The following is a 19,570-nucleotide window of genomic DNA, read 5'->3' on the forward strand; positions in this document are numbered from 1 at the left end:
AAGAACCAGCAAAAAAAAAAAATCAACTTTTGCTCACATTAAAAAGAAGAACAAATGGGAGGGGGCAACAGGGGAGGTTCTCTCATTCTTCCTGAGAAATCAAGGCAATTAATTAGTTACCTAAGGTGCCTGTACACAAATGCATGGAGGGTGGGAAACAACCAGGAAGCATTGGAAGTCCTTGCATAGTTACAGCACTATGGTGTGATTGGAATAACAGAGACTTGGTAGGAGCTCAAATGTCTGGAGCACTGCCATGGATGGGTATAAACGGTTTGGGAAGCACAGGGAGGAGAAGAGGAGGAGGAGTTGCACTTCATGTAAAAAAGAGCCGTAAGATTGCTCAGAGCTCCAGTACAAAACTGGAGATAAGCCTGTCAAAAGTCTCTTGCTTAGGGTCAGAGGAGAGAGCAACAAGGGTGATGTTTTGGTGGGGGTCTGCTACAGACCACCAGACCAGAAGGAAGTGGTGGATGAGACTTTCTTCAAACAGTTAGTGGAATTTTCCTGATTACAGGCCCTGGTTCTCATGGAGGACCTCAAATCACCCTGACGTGTGCTGGGAGGGCAATACAGCAGTGTGCAGGGAATTCAGGAAGTTTTTGTGGTGTTGGGGACAACTTCCTGGTACAAGTGTTAGAGAGACCAAATAGGGGTCATGCTCTTCTTGACCTGCTGCTCACAAACAAAGAAGAATTGGTAGGGAATGTAGTAATGGATGGTAACTTGGGTAGCAGTGACCATGAGATGACTGAGCTGTTGGCCATCATCTCTGAAAACTCATGGTGATCGGGAGAGGTCCTGGATGATTGGAAAAGGGCAAACATAGTGCCCATATTTAAGAAAGGGAAAAAAGAGGATCCAGGAAACTACAGACCAGTCAGCCTCACCTCAGTACCTGGAAAAATCATGAAGCAGGTCCACAAGGAATCCATTTCTAACCACTTGGAAGAGGAGAAAGTGATTCAGAACAGTTAGCATGGATTCACCAAGGGCAAGTCATGCCTGACCAACCTGACTGCCTTCTATGATGAGATAACTGGCTCTGTGGATGCAGGGAGGCCAGTGGATGTGGCATACCTTGATTTTAGCAAGGCTTTTGATATGGTCTCCCACAACATTCATGCAGGCAAGCTAAGGAAGTATGGGCTGGATGAATGGACTCTAAGGTGGACAGAAGATTGGCTGGAGCACTGGACTCAGGGGGTAGTGATTAATGGCTTGATGTCTAGCTGGCAGCTGGTATCAAGTGCAGTTCCCAGGGGCTGGTTTTGTTCAATATCTTCATCAACAACCTGGAAGATGGCTTAAAGTGCACCCTCAACAAGTCTGCAGATGACACCAAGCTGAGGGAGAGTAGTAGATATGCTGGAGGGTAGGGCTAGATTTGGAGTGACCTAGACAAATAGGAGGATTGGGCCAAAAAAATCTCATTAGGTTTAATAAAGACAAATGCAAAGTCCTGCACTTAGGACAGAACAAGCCCATGCACCAGTACAGGCTGGGGGCTGCCTGGGCAGCAGCTCTGCAGAAGAGGACCCAGGGGTTACATTGGACAGCAAGCTGAATATGAGCCAACAGTGTGCCCTTGTTGCCAAAGAAGGATAATGGCATACTGGGCCGCATTGGTAGGAGTCTTGCCAGTAGAGCAAGGGAAGTGATTATTCCCCTCTATTCAGCACTGGTGAGGCTACATCTGGAGTACCGTGTTCAGTTCTGGGTCTGCCACTACAGAAAGGATGTGGACAAATTGGAGAGAGTTCAGTGGAGGGCAATGAAAGTGGCGAGTGGTCTGGAGAACATAACTTATGAGGTGAGACTGAAGTAATTGGGTTTATTTAATCTAGAGAAGACAAGACAGAGGGAATTTAATAACAATCTTCAACTACCCGAAGGAGGGTTCAAAAAGAGGACTGTTCTCAGTGGTGACAGATGACAGACAAGGACATATGGTCTCCAGTTGCAGCAAGGGAAGTTTAGGTTAGATATTAGGAAGAATTTTCTCACTAGGAGAGTTGTTAAACACTGGAGCAGGTTGCCTAGAGAGGTTGTGGAATCTCCATCCTTGGAAGTTTTTAAGACTCTGCTAGACAAAGCCTTGGCTGTGATGATCTAGCTGGGAATGGTCCTGTTGTGAGCAAAGGGGTGGACCTCCTGAAGTCCCTTCCAAACTTAATTTTCTATGATTCTACGATCTCTTGCCCATACTTATTACAGAATGTGGAATGGTGTGACAGGAGGCAGGGCTTGTAAGTAAAGAGAAGTATGGTCTTATGTTTAATGCTGCCCTAGAGCATAATGTTCTTTCTCCATCTCTGCTATGGAATCTTTGCATGCTGTCAGGCAAGTCATTTAAACTAAGTATTTAACAGGCAGCCATTAATTTTTCCTTTCTTTATGGCATTTGCAACCCTGGGGTGTGATTTGCAGAAGTGCCCACCACTTACAATGCATCAAAAATTAGTGTAAGCTCTGCCTTGAAAACATGAAATACTACCTAATGCTACGGGGTAGGGGAGGAAGGGGAAAATCAGGTTCTATGAGTCTTAAATTGTTGCGATTTTTATCCTTAATCTCTGCATTTCTGCTCCCCCCTGTACAGGAGTATAGTTAGTTCTTCACTTCACAGGTTTCATAAAGATACAAATATTTATGCAGGTCAGTCAAATGCTATGGTCACGAGTGCTATAGAAGAATCCATGAGAAAAGTAAATAAGCATTAAAACAAAGCTGGGTCTATGCACTGGGCAAAAAATTAAAAAAACCCCAAAAAACAAAAAAAAACCCAAACCACTGGTCATTCACAAAGCACCACCCACCCAGGGCAATGGATGCGACAGGGACCCTGTGGAAAAAAATGTGACCATGTCATTAGACAATGTCATAACGCATATGCAAAGGAGGGATGACTTACAGTGGGTACATACCACCTTAATTCAGCCTTCCAAGGTATAATTATTTGAAATATATTAAATAAAATCTTCCCTTTGACAATTGTCAATGGTTTCTGATCCCCCACTCTCCATTTCTGTCGGAGCACCAGAAAACAGCAGTAAAGTAGCACCATCATAACAAGCTGCTAGAATCTGAACTAGTTTCCCCAGTGTGTCAGTGACTCAGTGTTTCTGAGTTCTGGTTAAAGTATGCCTCTGCTATTTTTGTCATCAAATGACTTCCATGGAATAGATCTGAACAGAAAGCAAACACCTCTGCATTTCCAGACTTTCTTAATGCTGTGCTAACTTTTTTAATTGTTAGGGTTATCTATGCAGGATTTTTTCCAGTTATGCTAGTATAGCTCTCCTGTTATATTAATAATAGTATAACTCTCCCCCTTTTTTTCCATTTCAGTCCAATTCAAAATGGTTTCCAGGTTCATGTACATTAAGCCAGTAAAAGGTCCTCACTTCAAAATAAGAATTTCTCCTGGGGAGTTACACTACTGTAATTATACTGTTTTGAATTCACACAGTACCTCATAGTAATATAACTTCCCCATGTAAAGAAGCCCAGTATGCCATAACCACGGAGTGACCTTTGACAAGTGAACCCACATATTTGAGGATCCTCATAACATGGTTTACAGTTCCACTCTGGAACACTAAAGAAAATAAAAAGCATTAAAAAGGTTCTATTCGTTACCTGATGTAGCCGAGGACTGTTCCACTATTCCAACCTTTACCACCTAGGATGGAAAAAACAGCTGAGTTGCATGTAATGGCAGGCTCCAAAACTTGAAATAAACTTACACAAAACACTCTGCCCCACAAGTTTTCTTTGCATGATTTTAATGATGCAATAGGACCAAAAAGATGTTTTAAAAACATGTAGCAAATATTCTGGTCAGGGGATCACATAGCTGGCCTACTAGCAGCCATATAGCACTCCCTTGACTCCCACTATTTAAAAGACACAGACTACAGAGTGCTGTCAAAAGCTCTCATAAGTTTGAGAGATTCTTGCAGTTTGGATTATGCTAGGGGCTATTAACAGCTCCAAGGGGTCTCCGGGAATAAGAAAGGGAGTAGAAAGGTACCTAAAACCCACTCTTGCTCACCACCTCTGTTCAGTCAAGTGCAAGCATGGTACACACCTGTAGAGACAGGCCTCTTCCCTTATTATCAAAATGCAACCACATCTGGGGTGCTGTTTGGCCATACACCTACACTACAGCAAAGCAAGTAACAGTTTCCAGTTGATAATATTCTACCATCAAAACAAATGCCTCCAGCACTGGTTAATGTTAGAGGATCATCACATCTTTTTGTGCATTCAACATGTGAAGTTGTCATGGGGCGGGGAAGGAGAAGGATACGGAAATCCAAATTGGAGCTCCTGACCAGGACAGTAAGGCTAACAGACACTATGGGAGTATAAGTATATTGAGACATGATGATTTGACTCCTAACCAGTCAGCCAGTGCATAACATCAATTTATTAAAACTTTATATGGGGGACAGGGAGACAAATTAGGTTTTATATTCTAAACCAATCATCCTTATTGTTACTGTTAACATTCTCTGAGACTATTGAAAGTCATTCTGAAGTCTTAAGACTGATACTTAATTTACGAGAATAACATTAGTAGGAGAAAAGTGGCCAATATATTTCATATTGACTCACTGCAACACAGGAAAAGGCCTAAAGGATGATAAATGTAAGTAGCTTCAACATCAGGAAGTCAGTCTTTTGACATTTTCCATTTCTACTCTGAGGCCTCCACTACCTGTTACATGCATTACACAATTAACTGGTTAATTGCACAATTAATTTAGTCTGGCTGCATGTACAAAGCAATTAACACACCATAAAAAGGTCCAACCAGCTATAAAGTTAGAGCTCAAAAGTGTGCAATATCTTTATCGCTGATTACAATCCAGCTTTAATTTGCACATGTAGCAGGGGGCTGGGAGTGCTGTAGCTGAGGGGACTTCTCAGCCCCTCCAGCGCCCCACAACTGCCAGGATAGAGAGATCTGAAGCTGATGAGACTTTTGGTGCCAAGCAGCTGCAGGGCTCTTGGTCCTGGTGGCTATAGGGCTGCCAAAGGACAGAGTCTGCAGCCAAGAGACTCTTGGTCCCAGCAGCTCTGGGATATTGCCACAGCTTCAAGTCCTATAGCTGACAGGAGCTTTTCACTTGCTGGTGCAGGGGGAGCCTGAGTGGCATTCCCGGACTTCCCTTGGACCAGCATAAGGCAAGATAGGATCTTATGCTGAATCCCACAATCACGCCTCCTGCCTGTGGCATGCAAGAGGAACGACTGGGTGAATTGTTCATCAGATCCTATCATGCCTTTACCTGAAGAGGAGTTCTGATGATCAGAGCTGCACTCTGTAGCTTGGGAGTTGCATGTATACCCTGACATAGGAAGAACAAAGATGACTTCAAATTAAATTACTTAACCCTTCACTTAATGTGGGAGATCAGCAAAAGGCTGCTTCAGCTCCAACAAAGCCTTCATACCAAGAATGACTCTGCTGACTTCTCTTTCCCCTCAGGAAGAATGTGCATCCTGTTAAGGTCCCTTGATAATCAGCAAACTGCTAACACAACGTTCATGGGTTTGCAATCATTGTACTACACAGGCAGGACCTGGGTTTTTACAGATTAGGCAGCAAGCCCTTCAGAACAGGGACTAATTTCCTGCATGCATGGTATCCAGCACAAGCACCATCCTGGCTAGACCATCTTTGTGAGTTCAAGAACAATACTCCTCTGAAAGGGTTCCCTTTATAATGATAAAGCTCCCCTACTACAAAAATGGGGTACAGATTTAGCCTTTGTTTGGACAGGAGCTGGGGGAGCAAACCAACCAACAAACCACAACCTCAGGTGACAAAAACAGCACACAGCATTTTGTTTGGAGGAATCTAACCCAAATACAAGTCTAACCCAATTCTGACTAACATGTAAAACTGCGTATAGGATTGTCATGTGCTATGGCACAGGGATGGGCAATTATTTCGGCCTGAAGGCCACATAGGGAGTTTTGATGAGCTGTTGTGGGCTTGGTCAGCACCCCCTCCCCTCCCCACAAGCAACAACTCACCAAAATTCTCTATGGGGCTTTGGGTGGGTGGGGAGCAGTGTTTGGGAACAGGAAGGCCATGATCTGCTCCCTGCATGCCTTGCCCTTGTGGGGGCAAAAGTGGGGGTGCTGCTGCCAGGAAGCCAGCCAGGCATGAGGAGAGGGTGTAGCAGAGCTTGCCCTATCTGTGACTGCCTGCAGTGCTCTGCATGGGGTCGAACCCCATCCAAGGCAGCATGTGCCCACTAGCCCAGCCCAGCCCCAGCCCGTGCATAGCTTCTGGCAGGGCTGTTCCTGGTGCTATTCTGCTCTCCTCACCACAACCAGAAGCCGCCCAGCTGAAGCTTACCCCCGCCACACCCAGTTACCCAGAGCAGTGCAGCAAGGGCAGGAGCAGGATAGCCACTGCTGGAGGCGAGGGGAGCAGGGCAGTACTCAGCCAGGTGCAGCTGCACTGGGAACAGCCCTCCTGGAAACTGCATGCTAGCCAGGGCCTGGGCTCATGGAGCTGTTCTACTCTCCTCACCTCCAGCTGCAGGTCCTGCTCCTGCCCCTGCTGCACTGCACCAGGCAGGGGGAGGGAGCTTCAGCTGGACGGATGCTGTTCCAGTGCGTAAGACTCCAACTCCCAGCTGCTGTCCATCCGCTCTGCCCACCTGGCACAATGAGCAGCCACCTGCAGTGAGCAAAGCAGGTGGACAGTGGCTGGGAGCTGGAACCAGAGCCCCATGCACCGAGGTGGGAGCCACCTGGCTGAAGCTCCCCCACCCCTGCCTGGAGTGGTGCAGCAGGGGCAGGAGTAGGAGCCTGAGCAGGAGCCACAGCTGGAAGCGTGGGGAGCAGAACGGTCCAGGCCCCAGCCAGTGTGCAGCTTTCAGCAGGGCTGTTCCCGGTGTGGCTGCAGGTGGCCAAGTGCTGCTCTTCTCCCCTCACCTCCAGTGGTGGCTTCTCCTCCTGCTCCACCCTTCCAGCCAGGCGGGCGCTGAGGGGGAAGCTCCCGCTGGAAGCGAGGGGAACAGAGCAGCACCTGGCTGGCTGCAGCCTCACCAGGAACAACCCTGTCAGAAGCTGCATGCTGGTGGGGCCTGGGCTAGCAGGAGGGCAGCGCTGGCTGCCGCAGCGGGAAAGGGTGGGGCTTAGCCCTATGTGGAGCACCACAGAGACAGCCATGGGCCAGATCCAGTCAGTTGACAGGCCATATTTTACCCACTCCTGCTATAACACTACTTAAAATGTTTCTAATTGTTCTGAACATACCACAGAAGAAGTACAAAGCTAACAACTATATATTTAAGATTCAGCTACAAATTCTGGTCTCCTTTTTTCTTAATTGCTCAATCTCCCCATTAGAATTTTTCCACTGATGTTCTTCTTGGAAATGGCATGCTTGGATAATTTGAAAACAAAAACAGTTGAAGCTAGAACAAGTTCAAGCCTTAGGTCTCTGAACAACTTGAGACCAGATCCGGATTTAAAAAACAAAATCTACCAATACTTCTTCAATTCTATGCTTCCAGGATAGGAAGAATATTTTCCTTTGGTTACCCAAGCCCTGAAGCAGGTGGGTGCTAATGATTTAAAAAGAAAATGAACCTTTATAGCTTTAGATCTAGTGAACCAGGATTGTTCAAACTAGTTTTATTCCTCAGAGTAGGAAACTTGATCAGGCCAAGATAGAGATCTTTATAACGTTTGCAGGATGTGCTGTGTGGTGTTTAGACCATTTAAAACCTAATGCCTTTGAGTTGGAACTGAAATATTCTGTAATACCACATAGATCTACAGTCCAGTTATGGGTCTCAACAAAATCAACTGACCCCAGATCTTACATTATATTCAAGGTCATGAAAATGCTTGTAAGCATAAGAACAGCCTGCATAATTCATCTTTGGAATAGAAGTAATTTAAGGCAGTGAAGAGTCAAAGCCAGGATTTGTTGTCCTAAACCAGAGAGGTGTTGAAATGAAAGGAAGATGAAGTTGTGTCACGGGTCACCATTAGGTTAAGGCAACCTAAGCTCTACAAATAGTTGAATCTTTGGAAGGCACACATGGAAACTGTATTATGCTAATCTAAAACAGGAACAACACAAAAAGCCAATTTAAGTCACACCGTATATAAAAGCAAAAGATATTAAAAACCAAAAATGAAAATAAAATGACAAGAGACATCTAGTGGCTAAAAGAACTCAGTTGAATCCTGCTTTCCACTCTAGCTCAACTTCTAACTCAGTGTCTCAGGGGATTAAAGGACCTGGTTCAAAATACGAAAGAAACCTGAGAACAGTAAAACTGCTATGCTTCAAGAAACAGCAGTCGGAGCATTAAGTAGAGTCAGGTGACAAGTTTCTATGTCTTTCAATGAGTTTACAAAAGCTGTATAAATGCAATAGCAATTTATACTCCCCTCAAGTCTGAAGCACTTACTTGCATGAAAGTTTAAATATGAGGATTGGGGAAAACCTGATAGGTTAGCAGATTCCATGCTGAACAAATATTCTAAATGCAAGAGAAGATTCCATTTTAACCAGGATAAACAGAGTGACCTGGAGAAAGACAGACCACTAAAACTGAATTTCCACCCCGAGCAAGACTGTGGAAAGCTAGTACGAGATGCTGCCACTGAAGTATTAAAAGATGATGCAATAATTCCTATAAATTATGCTGACTGCAATATAGGTCTTTTGTCAAAACCAGTATTTTTGATGAGTTTATAAATTCAGCTCTTGATGATAACCAGGTGGATATATCCGAGAGCCATGGCAAAATATTTGATATAGTACTGCACATCTGTATGTTCTGGATTAATGGATAATTATGTCCTAGAAAACAAATGCATATAGGAATCCCGTTTCCCTCCCCTTTAAGTGGGGCACTTTTAATGAGATCCTATTTATATCTTTCCATTTTGTTGAGAAATGGTATTGAAATAATTTCATAATTCAGTCCACAGATGACAAATAGAGTAATAGATAAGGACTGATCAGTTTTATAGAACAAGTTTGATTACTTGAACATGGAATTTAAAGCAGGAAAATACAGGATCACATTTGGTAACTAAAAATTATAGGGCATATGTACAGGGCCAGGGACTTTATCCTGGAAAGTAATGACTCTAAAGAACAAAGTCTCACCAGTTCAGTTGGTGAATAAACAACTGAACAGGATGCAAAAGCAAGCTGACCTATTTTAACCCTCTGATACAAGGAGGGAAATATTCAGAAGGAATAAGGAGGTTCATCACTCCTGTGTATTGAATTGAAGAGACTGATACTGGACACTATATCCAGGTCTAAAAGCATAGATAACCAAAAGGATGCTGACAAACCATAACAGATTCAGAAATCAGCCACAATAGTGATAGGCAATCAATAAAATCCCAACTGATTTTACCAAAAGGCAGGTGACCTTTCTTCTTTAAGCTCAAAGAAACAGCTACCCAGTTGAGCTTGAGGTGGTTTGTTTAATTATGAAGAGATGTTAGACAGGCAAGGTAAGATTTTAATTTGGCCAGAAGATCCAGAGCATAGAAGCAGGTCTGAATCATCATGAAGGAGAAGATAGCTACATTTGTGCCTATGGATGAACCAATCCAAAGAAAAGATGCACAAAGAGGACGAGATCAAGAGAGACTTGTAGGGACCCCCAGAGAAAGGAGGTCATGGGGAACATCTTAAAGACATAACAAAGGAACATGAGATGTACCAAGGAAACCAGGAGACAGTGAAGTGCAGTAAGCCAATGGAGGCTAATTTTTTAACAAGAGCATAGTTTGTGGTTAAAGGTGTCAAAAAGGAGGAGGATGAATTACTGTCTCAACTATGGGCAAGTAGTAGTTGTAGGACACTTTAGCAAGAGCAGTTTCAGCAGAGTATAAGGGCCAGACATTGGACTAGAGTGTAGAGGAGGATAGAAACTTCTGAACATGACAGAAGGAAAATGAGGAAGAGATGCATTAATTCACAAAAGCTATGGACTTAAAGGCAAGAAACACTGGGTGAGGATGTGCAGTCCATTTTATGCTGTTTTCATGTATTTGTATAATTATAAATATTTATATTTACAATATAATTCTAACTAACCCATGGATGCCTGTTTCCTGGTGTATTAATTTCATCTTGATTATTCATTAAGTAAATACTTGCTTTAAAAGGGGAACCATTTATCAGTTTACTGGAGAATAAGCAGCTAAATGTAGTCTGATAGCAACAAGTAAACTAAGGGAGATTTGTGTTTGAAGGTGATCACTCTCCTACTTTTGTTTGCTAGCAATTTGTAGGTTCCTTTTTGCAAAAGGTTTTATTTTTTCATTTTGAAATTATTGGTAAAATAACAGCATTAATTTATTTCAAGTTTTAGGCTACATAGTGATGCAAGATGCATTCTTTTACACTCAACCAATATGCATACTTTTGGTAATATAAAATTTGATACTGATATCCCTAACTACAGTATTTAAATTTCAATGACTGGACTTTGTGGTTAGTAGTTTAAATTTTAAAGTATCTGCTCTCCTGACCTCTATATTTTCTGTAGGGTGTCAAAATCTCACTTCAGGGTTTTACTACAAGTTACATTATGCGAATCCATCCAGCCAAAAGATAACGGGCACAAAAACAAGCAATCTAAGCTTTAAGATTGGACTTTTACAAAGAGCAAAAAAGTGCAAGGTTTTTTCAATTTGAAAAAAATTCACAGGTATATCCTTGCTCAACTTCAGTAAAAGGGCGTTGATTAATTTAATATGAACTTTACAGCTCAAGACTTGTTGCTTTCTGGATGACTTCCCTTAGTCAAACATGGAATGGTCTGGACTCAATAAAAAACACAACTGGATGACATACTAAAACTTTTCTAGGGTTGAGGTCAGATTGATGATCCCCTCCCAGTCCCTTCTGACATAAGGAAGTGAGTATCAGTACATTGATTAAAACAATCAGAACCTTGTTACCTTCATCACATTTACCCAGCTTGAACCTGCATCCTCAACACAATACTCACCCCAACAAAGGGAATGAACTTCTGGGAGGATTCTTCATCAGGGCTGAAAAGTAATGGAGAAAGAGTCATTAATAGCCTATTTCACAATAAAGTGTTGTTCATTTTAAGGTTTCATTCTCAAGCATGCAGCAGAAACAGAAAAGTGCACAAGCGCTACTTCTATTACTTTTCTTGATGCATCCTCTGGCACTACTTAAGACAACCCACGCAGGCTGGAAAGGATTTCATATTTTGTCAGGGAGAACTTTCTTTAAACAATATACCAATCCCCCTCCTTCACATTTGCTTTTTTCCCTTTTCTTTTTAAACAGAGAAACATGCTTTAATGCCAAGGCAATAGTTACAGAAAAATGTTTTTCCTGTTACGAAGAAATGAATCTGTCACAACATACAACACCTGTAATATGGAGAACTGTAGGTCACTTACTAGTAACTGGAGCTTTCTGAATGCACTGCCTTCACAAGTCCCATTTTTGGAGTCATGTGCCATACCTTGCAAATCACAGAATCACTAAAGCAGTTATAGCCTGCCATAGGGTTACAAGCCGTAACACACTGTCATTTGTATGGCACTAGGCACACACACAAGAACACATGCTCCCTGCAACAAGCAGCTTACAACCCAAGTGAAACAAGTACAGCCCAAAACAGAGCTGAGGCACCAGAGTAGAAATGGAGCATGCCAGTAAGGTCAGTGTTGACGATGCTCAATGGAACTCAAAGCAGCCTTGGAGGAGAGGCAGTCTAGTTCTAAGGGGTGTGATGGAACAAGGGAAGATACCGCTTACGAATGCCAAAAGGTATGGAGAGGGCACTACCTACATCCCGAAAGAAACATCGCAGAAGCCCCATCCAAAATTCAAAAACTAAAGGATGGAGGAAGAGGAAAAAAAAGACTTGGAGCTGTTAAAGGACAGAAACATGGGAGATGGCAGACACAGGGTGAGGAATCAGCAAAAGAAAGAAACAGCAGGCAGGAGAGACAGAGGAAAAGATGGCAGCTGCTGGGGACAAATGCCTTTGAAGAACCACTGAGATGCCCCAAATCCAAAAAGGAGGTAGGTGGTTAGAATGGCAAAGATCAGGAGGGAATAACTTGAGTGACTCTTTGAGCAGGAACTGGAGTAACTTGAATTGTGTGCGTGTACAAGCAAAGTTGCATTTTGAAATGGACATGACCAAACAAGTCTGGGGTGGAAGGTTTCCTGTCCGCAGCCAAACTCAGAAAGCAAGCAGGGAACAATGATGGTTGATAATTTCTAAAGAACAAATTAATGATTTGCAAGTACTTGAATCTTGCAATATTGCTAGATAGGTAACTTTGCAAAGCAGGCAACACCTACAACAGGACTGACTAGAGTCCCAATCTGCAAATTAAATCAAGCTGAAAGTAGGGAAGGTGCTGAGAACTGCACCATTAGAACAGGCTAGGCAGTTTCTTTCAAGCACTACATAAAGGGTGGTGCATAGCTACAAGAAATGTGACTCGCTCACAGCCCCTTCCTGGTCTGAACCATAGCAGGGCACAGCTCACTCCTGCATGGTCTCAACCCTCCTGGGCACATCCGAACTGAACTAGTGCTCCAAATCACTCCCTGCCCCGCAGCTCCAACAGTTTTCTTCATGCTTCCATCCTACTGAGTGAGGACAAGACACTACAGATGCCTGGGACTTTATTTTGGTTACGCTCTTAACCACAATGTCAGCTGAGACAGTGAAAGTGCATCCTTTAGAAACCCAGCTGAAGATATCCCACTAAAATACCTGAAACTGAGAAATGCAATTGAGCCACATATCTGATGAATCCCCAGTGGACAACTGGCATGTGTGGAGTTGCTGAGATAGAACAATTGATGGAATTCTAGTCCTTTGTTTCCTTGGTCTCAGCAGGTTCAGAGTATTTATTGTCTGAAACAACGGTGTGCTACCTAACCATTAAGCCAGTAGAGCAACGCTAGTATCATGCTGCTTAATCTTCCTGCTGTTCAAGTTCTTTGCTCTAAGCACTAAAAGCCAAACACACGCATTGTTCCAGTACAAAGCCTGTTCTGCTGAGGACCTTCATGGCAGGCAACAATGCAGATTCCTTCCAAGGAATGTTGAGAAGTTGGTCATTCATGAATAGCACTTTGTTCATTTTTAAGGAGAAAGTAGCAATGATTCCCCACCACTCTCCCCCCACCCTGACAAGTGATGGCAGTTTTTTAAATGACAACTAAATAGGATGTCAGTTAGAAGTATTAACTCTAAAAAAAAAAAAAAAAAAATCTTAGGTTGGAAGATTAAATAAATGATTATTTCTCTTTTGTGCTGTATAGAAGCTTACTTATTTTTGCTTATTCCTACTAATTGTCTTACAGATTTCTCCAGGGAAACATCAACAGGATGTAGGTTCATACTGGCCCCTAGATGCTACAACAAGTATAAAGAAAGCCCTATAATTAAAACAAGGGCTTGTCTAATGGGGGAGATGCTCAAGAAAACTAGTAAGAATTAAAACAGATTTGTTAAGCCATATTAAATATATGTATAGATACTTATTCAGAATTAAAATGCCCTTAATTTGCTTCAGTTTAATTTCCGTAGGACAAAGTATTCTGAATTTTTAAAAAAATGTACACAATTGGGTTTTACTTAGGGGTGTCAAATACATGGCTTGTGGGCTACATTCAACCCATGAAGCCCTATAATCTAGCCCACGGTGCTGCCTGTGGGTCTTAGACTGGGCACACTCTTGCTGAGAAAGGAAACACCTTTGTTATTTAAAACTCTCTGACCCATTCATATTCAGGATGGGGAAGGCAGTGTCAGTATGTACCACGATGGCACAGCAAATGCACGGGTCTCACCCTACAGCATCCATGTCTGTGTTGCCACCCTTCAACAAGAGTTAGTGGCACTGTTATTGTGGTACTGTCAGTGTTACTACTGTCTACTGGATGGGAGCCAGCCTTCTATGGCACAAGGGACATACATGCCAACTCTGTCTAGCTAGGTTCAGAGATACCCCTGAAATCATTCATCATCACATGACATTCACTGAAGTACATACATCAGGAAATGAAACTGCTACTTTCCTAGCATAATCCGAGGTAACTCTTTTACTGTGTTGTTTGTGCTCTCAGAGGGGCAATTGTGGCCATTCTGTTTGCAATATGAGAGGGAAAGAGTGCAGAACACAATAACCGCAGAACACAAATTCACCATAAATTTGAAGAGGTAGGAAAAAAAAAAAGTGACACACCCCCATCCTCCCAGTACAAATGAGCAATGCTGTCATTTGGATAAGCCAAGTTGCACGCAAGATGCATGCAAAAGGTATCCACAAATGGCAAGGCACAAATTGTACTGGCCCCTGAACTGCAATGGGTGACACTGGCTTGGTTTTTTTACACTACCAGCAAATGCTAGGTAGCCTTGTTAAGCCAACTAGTCTGAGTTACTGCTGGTGGTCAAGGTGTTTCAACCATGATGAACAAAGCCTGGGAGAATTCTTCAGGACAGACACAGCAGTCATTCATTCTTGTGAGTCATCTAAACAGACATCTGCCCCTAAATGCAAGACTACTCCTACAGGATTTTTCTGTTCCCTTCTATTCCCCTTGGTGTTGTCTAATGTAATTAGATGTTACTCACCTGGAACTTAACACTTATTTCAGTGATTTTGTAACCAAATCATTCTCCCCCAACACATGCACAAAGTCAGTCACCCAGTGTAACACAGACAACATGGCATTTTTTCTTTCTAGGGCCTTTCTTCTCTCCCACCTTTTTCTTTGTTTGTTTGGTTTTTTTTAAATCAGAGTAAGGTGGGCAGACACTCCAAAAGAAAGGGGGCAAAGCTTTTACAACAATAACATCTATGACAAGCAGTACATGCTTCAATCTCTTGCCATGACAAACAGAACAAGGGGGAAAGGAAGGAGGCAGAGGTCAGCGAGTCAAACTGGGGGAAAAATTGGCAATAAAGGAGTCCAAGCAGCTCATGGCAGACAGCTACATTCTAAAAGACGGGCTTTTCTCTCTGGTTTTGTTTTTTTTCAGATCACTAGGGCTTGTTTAACAGAGCAAATGCCAGGATGCTGGGAGGTTTCTCTTATTACATTTCTTTCCAGAAATTTTATGCATTGGTAACTAAAGCTGTTGCCTCCAACAGACCAGTGGCAAGCTCAAGTGGCTTAAAAGAAGTCATTTCCCTCCGGACAACAGGGAGATGGAGAGCTCGAGAGAGCTTTGTGGAAGGATGACTGAATACATGCCAATCTTGTCCACCAGTTGGAGGGTCCAGAACTGGGGCAGAATGCAGAGTGTGACAGCCCAAAGTAAGATACCAACAAGGTTCATACCTGCCTCCCCAATCCCTACTTCCTATTCTTTCTATAGCCTGTTTGCCTTCTTTTTAAGGCTTTCAAAAAGGTACAGAAGCAAGTCTGAGTTTCTGGGTTTTGTCTCTTTTGAGGAAGTAAATTTCCATTCTGAGATTCTCTGGGAGAACATCTGGCCTGCCATCTCAAAAACCCAGAGCTTTCATTTTCACCTAGAAAGCTTCTAAACCCTGCAATCTAAAGCAGGCCACCAGCCACGCTGTGAAGCACAGGCTCTTTAAAATTACAGTGGCTGTGGACCTTAGTCTTAAATTTATTTCTGATCCCTTCTGGATTTTACATCTTCTAGTAACTGTAACTTAAGAACACGAATTGCCCAAATATTAACATGAAAGTTACCTTTACAGTGCTTTTATCTATACCAGCAATTTTAAAGCCAAATGTTACAATTCTAATTCATTTTACCATGCACATTTTATATTGATAGATTTGCTTCAATATGTCTGGGCAGTAGATGCAGATTGGCCAGTTTCATTTTCACATGCGCATGCCCTCAAAGAATACTGGCCAAACTTATTTCTTTAGTAACCTTTCTCCTCCTACTAAAGCTATTTCCCGTGAGCTCTACATTTTGGACCAAAGGAAGCTGGCAGAGTAATTGCTTTCATAGTGCATTCTGCCACCAGAGGCAATTGTGTCAAAAGTAGTGAAGACAATTTAATCTGAAGCACAATTGAGTATCCCAGACCTGCAGGAACTGTTAAACAAGACATAAAAGCCCAGCCCAGGAAAAAAAAAAAAAAAAAGGAAAAACAAGATGGGAAAGGGAACCTAGAAAAAATATACCTTATGGTAAAATCAAAATGAAAGCTCTTTTTCCTTTTCAGAAAGCAACCAAAGGAAAAGATAAACACCATTATTATACTTACGACAAGAGAGCAACACATTCACTTAGGTAGTTCTAATGGAATCTCATTTTCAAAGTTATTTTCTGAAATTAATTCCCCCAAGTCACTGCCAAAAAACAGTAAACCATACTCCTGAAGGAAGCAACCTTCCATGGGATAAGTTGCTTTCCTAGCTCTTTCTCCAGTCCAAAGTGGTACTTGGCTGAAAGCAGAAGCTGTTTTAAAACACACAATGGAGTTTCTAGAGTCCAAGGACACCACATCTTTGCCAGAAACTAAAGAAATACAAGGAAGAGGGTGGGCCAGTTACAGTGGACGTAGAAATGAATAAAATTCTCAGCTATACCACTTCCAAGGAACCTTAGACCCAGAAACCCACTGCTTAATTCAAGGGAAAAGTGGGGGGAAGCAGGGCACCAGTCCCAAGCCCTGATTTAGAGAGGGCATCATATGGCAACCCACAGGGAGCTTGTGCTACTGCAGGAACTGCCTCTATGCAATAAATAAGTGTTTGCTCCCCTGCCCCTGTGCCATCCAGAGCACCACAATTTCAAGTAATGCCTCTGCAGCAACTGCATTGTAGAATACAGGCTACCTTTAGGGCTTAGGGCCTAATGCCAGAGGATTTCAGAACACCCTGATGCCAAGATTAAAAAAAAAAAAAATCTCAGCAAATAATTGCAGGACCAACTTTTTTGGTAAGAAAGACACGGTCATTGAGGGAAGCGCACACCTGAGCTCTAGCTGAGCTTCACAACATTTTCGAAGTACCAGTTAAATTTTATTCTTAAACCAGGCAGCCTGACTTTCCACAATGGCCAAAGTGGCTAAAAGGATGTACTTGTTACAACTGGGAAACTGAGCAAGGTGAGAGGAAACCAAATATGCCCCCAAAACATGTGAAGGGGAGAAGTGTGTGTGTGGGGGGGGGGGGGTCTGGAAACAAAGGCCCCAACAGTGCAACAGGTTAATGTGTTAGCAAAGCTGTTTAGTATTGTCCTTGTCCCCCCACCTCCCCCAACTTAGAGAGAAACTGCAGGGTCATTAATAAAAGAGAGACAGAAAAAAACCTAAGGCTGTTAGGATGGTCAAGTAACCCAACTACTTTTTTTAAACCGTCTGCCAGGTTCACTTTGCAGAATGGAGTGGGGCAAATAAGATTTTAAATACACAGCTCATAAGAAAACACAAATATAAAACAGCATACCTCGGAATGTCCCCTTTAGGAGATTAAGGGAACTAACTAAGGTTTTACTAAGCCACCTCCAGATATGACAGAGGAACAAAACTGGGAGCAACCACATGACCGGAAACAAAATTTGGTGAACATCTTGAAAGAATGGAGTAACTCTCCACCCAGTTTCCACTCCTGTGCGAACTGAATGCAAGGCAGCTAACAGGACTATATCATTAAAGTGAAAAGCTAAATAGCAGTTTAGAAGGATAGTTAAAACTCTGCTACAGCTCACTCGCATCACGTTTACCCCATATCGCAGACTGATTGATACTAACTGAAATACGGAGTAGGGTGCACTGATGGACATTTTTTGGGCTGATACCGATGGCCGATTTTTAAAGAGCCATATCAGCCAATGTCAATCTGACTGCTGATATGCAGCCCAGCCAGTGTCCAGTTGATAAGTTTGTTGTGGGGAAAGGGGCAGGGGGGCAGGTCAAGGCCCCCACGGTGTGGGAGGGAGTGGGGCTGGGGCTGAGGCAGGGGCAGGTGCTGCAGCTGGGGCAGGGCGTGGGACAGCTATGAGTGGCTCATTCAGAAGGCGCAGGGAGGGGGGTGGCTCCCACGCTGCACACACCTGGGGAGGGCATGGAGGGGGGTGCCCCCAGATCTGTACGAGGCAAGGGCAGGCTGAGGCCCCGGGGTTGCAGCTGGCTCCTCCCGGTGGAAGAAAGGGCTGGGCCAGGGCTGCACTCAGGGCAGGTGGTGGCAGTGCTTAGAGGAGGGCTACCAGGGGGGCAGCAGTCATCCCAAAATTCACTGTAGCCCCCCCCCCCATGCACACCACCATCGCCCACCCCAAGCACAGCCCAGAATAGTGCTGTTACTCTGAGCCACTGGGAAGAGAACAGTGTAGGCAGAGCCTCTACTCCATGCCTTTTCTATCAGAGTGTTTAAATACATGGCATGGTAAATAGAAAACAGAAATCTCTCTATTTATCAGGAGCCAGGAGCAGCAGGGGGGAGGAGGGATCCAAGCACATGTGTGTCCCGCATGCACATGTGCCCCATTACCAGACCAGAGGCAGACACAGCAGCAATGGAGCCAGCAGCAGGGGGCAGCAGCAGCTGATCCCCCTACGGTAAAGTGGGCAGAGGGACCAGACGCAGCTGAGCCAGATCCGGAGGGGAAGCCCCCCCAGATCCCTCTTAGCTGAGCTGCTAAGGAGCCGCGCTGTGCGAACAGAGCGTGTTGGCGTTTGTGTTAGCGTTTGCGCCGGTAGGTGAGCAGAAAGGACCAGGAGGAAGACTCCTACTAGGGCAGGGCGAAGGCACTGCACTAAGCTAAAAACAAGCAGCAACTCCTATGATGGTGCTGACGTGGAGTGCTGCCAAGGCCCGTCTGGGGGGAGCAGCCTACCTAGGGATTGTCTGAGGCCTCCACCCAGACAGAGCCCATAGGGGAGCTGGCATCTCCCCACTCCCTGGCCTGTGGGGGTTGCCCAGCAAGGCCCAGGGGGGCAGGGATTGGGGACGCCCACACATGTCCTGCAGGCACCCGCCTTAGGGCCCTGGAGGCACAGGTGAGGGAGCTCCACGAGGAGGTTAGCAGGCTGAGGGGGATCAGGGAGGTGGAGGAAGAAATTGACAGCTATTACCTTTCCCTGCAGGGCCACACACTCAAGGAAGAAGCACCTTGGGAAGTGCCCTCCATTGCAGAGTGGCAGATGGTCACCTCCCGAACCAGGGCTGCTTGTAACACAGCAGTACCAGTTCCTCCAGTCTGGCTGGAGAACAGGTACGAGGCCTTGGCAACACTGGAGAAGGAAGAAGAGAAGGCAACCAGAGAGCAGGCAACTTCACGCTCTGAACAGGCCGAAAGAGCTAAGCAGTCCCGAAGGAGAAAGCATCAAGTGATCATCATAGGCGACTCCATCCTGAGAGGTACAGAGGGTCCCATCTGTCGCCAGGACCCCTCAACATGAGAGGTCTACTGCCTACCCAGAGCAAAGATACAGGACGTGACAGGGATGATCCAGCCCACTGATTACTACCCCATGGTCCTAATCCATGTGGGTACTAATGATGCGGCCAGGAGAAGACCTGATCACCTGATGGCGAACTACCACG

At 44.2% G+C, this 19,570-nt stretch overlaps 1 protein-coding gene across 3 annotated transcripts in view; it reads right to left on the minus strand.

Moving 5' to 3' along the window:
- Positions 1-19,570, minus strand: part of PACS2 (phosphofurin acidic cluster sorting protein 2) — a 136,411-nt gene that overhangs the window by 27,034 nt on the left and 89,807 nt on the right. For all 3 annotated transcript variants that reach the window (XM_090046821.1, XM_090046818.1, XM_090046819.1), the window contains exons 19-20: positions 11,031-11,073; positions 3,643-3,685 (exon numbers count right to left, since the gene is read on the minus strand). In XM_090046821.1, coding sequence (XP_089902947.1) covers positions 3,643-3,685; positions 11,031-11,073 — 86 coding nt within the window. The remainder of the gene's footprint in view (positions 1-3,642; positions 3,686-11,030; positions 11,074-19,570) is intronic.

This window comes from Crocodylus siamensis, chromosome 5, assembly GCF_052110815.1.
Source record: "Crocodylus siamensis isolate JL-2025a chromosome 5, ASM5211081v1, whole genome shotgun sequence".
NCBI lineage: Eukaryota > Metazoa > Chordata > Crocodylia > Crocodylidae > Crocodylus > Crocodylus siamensis.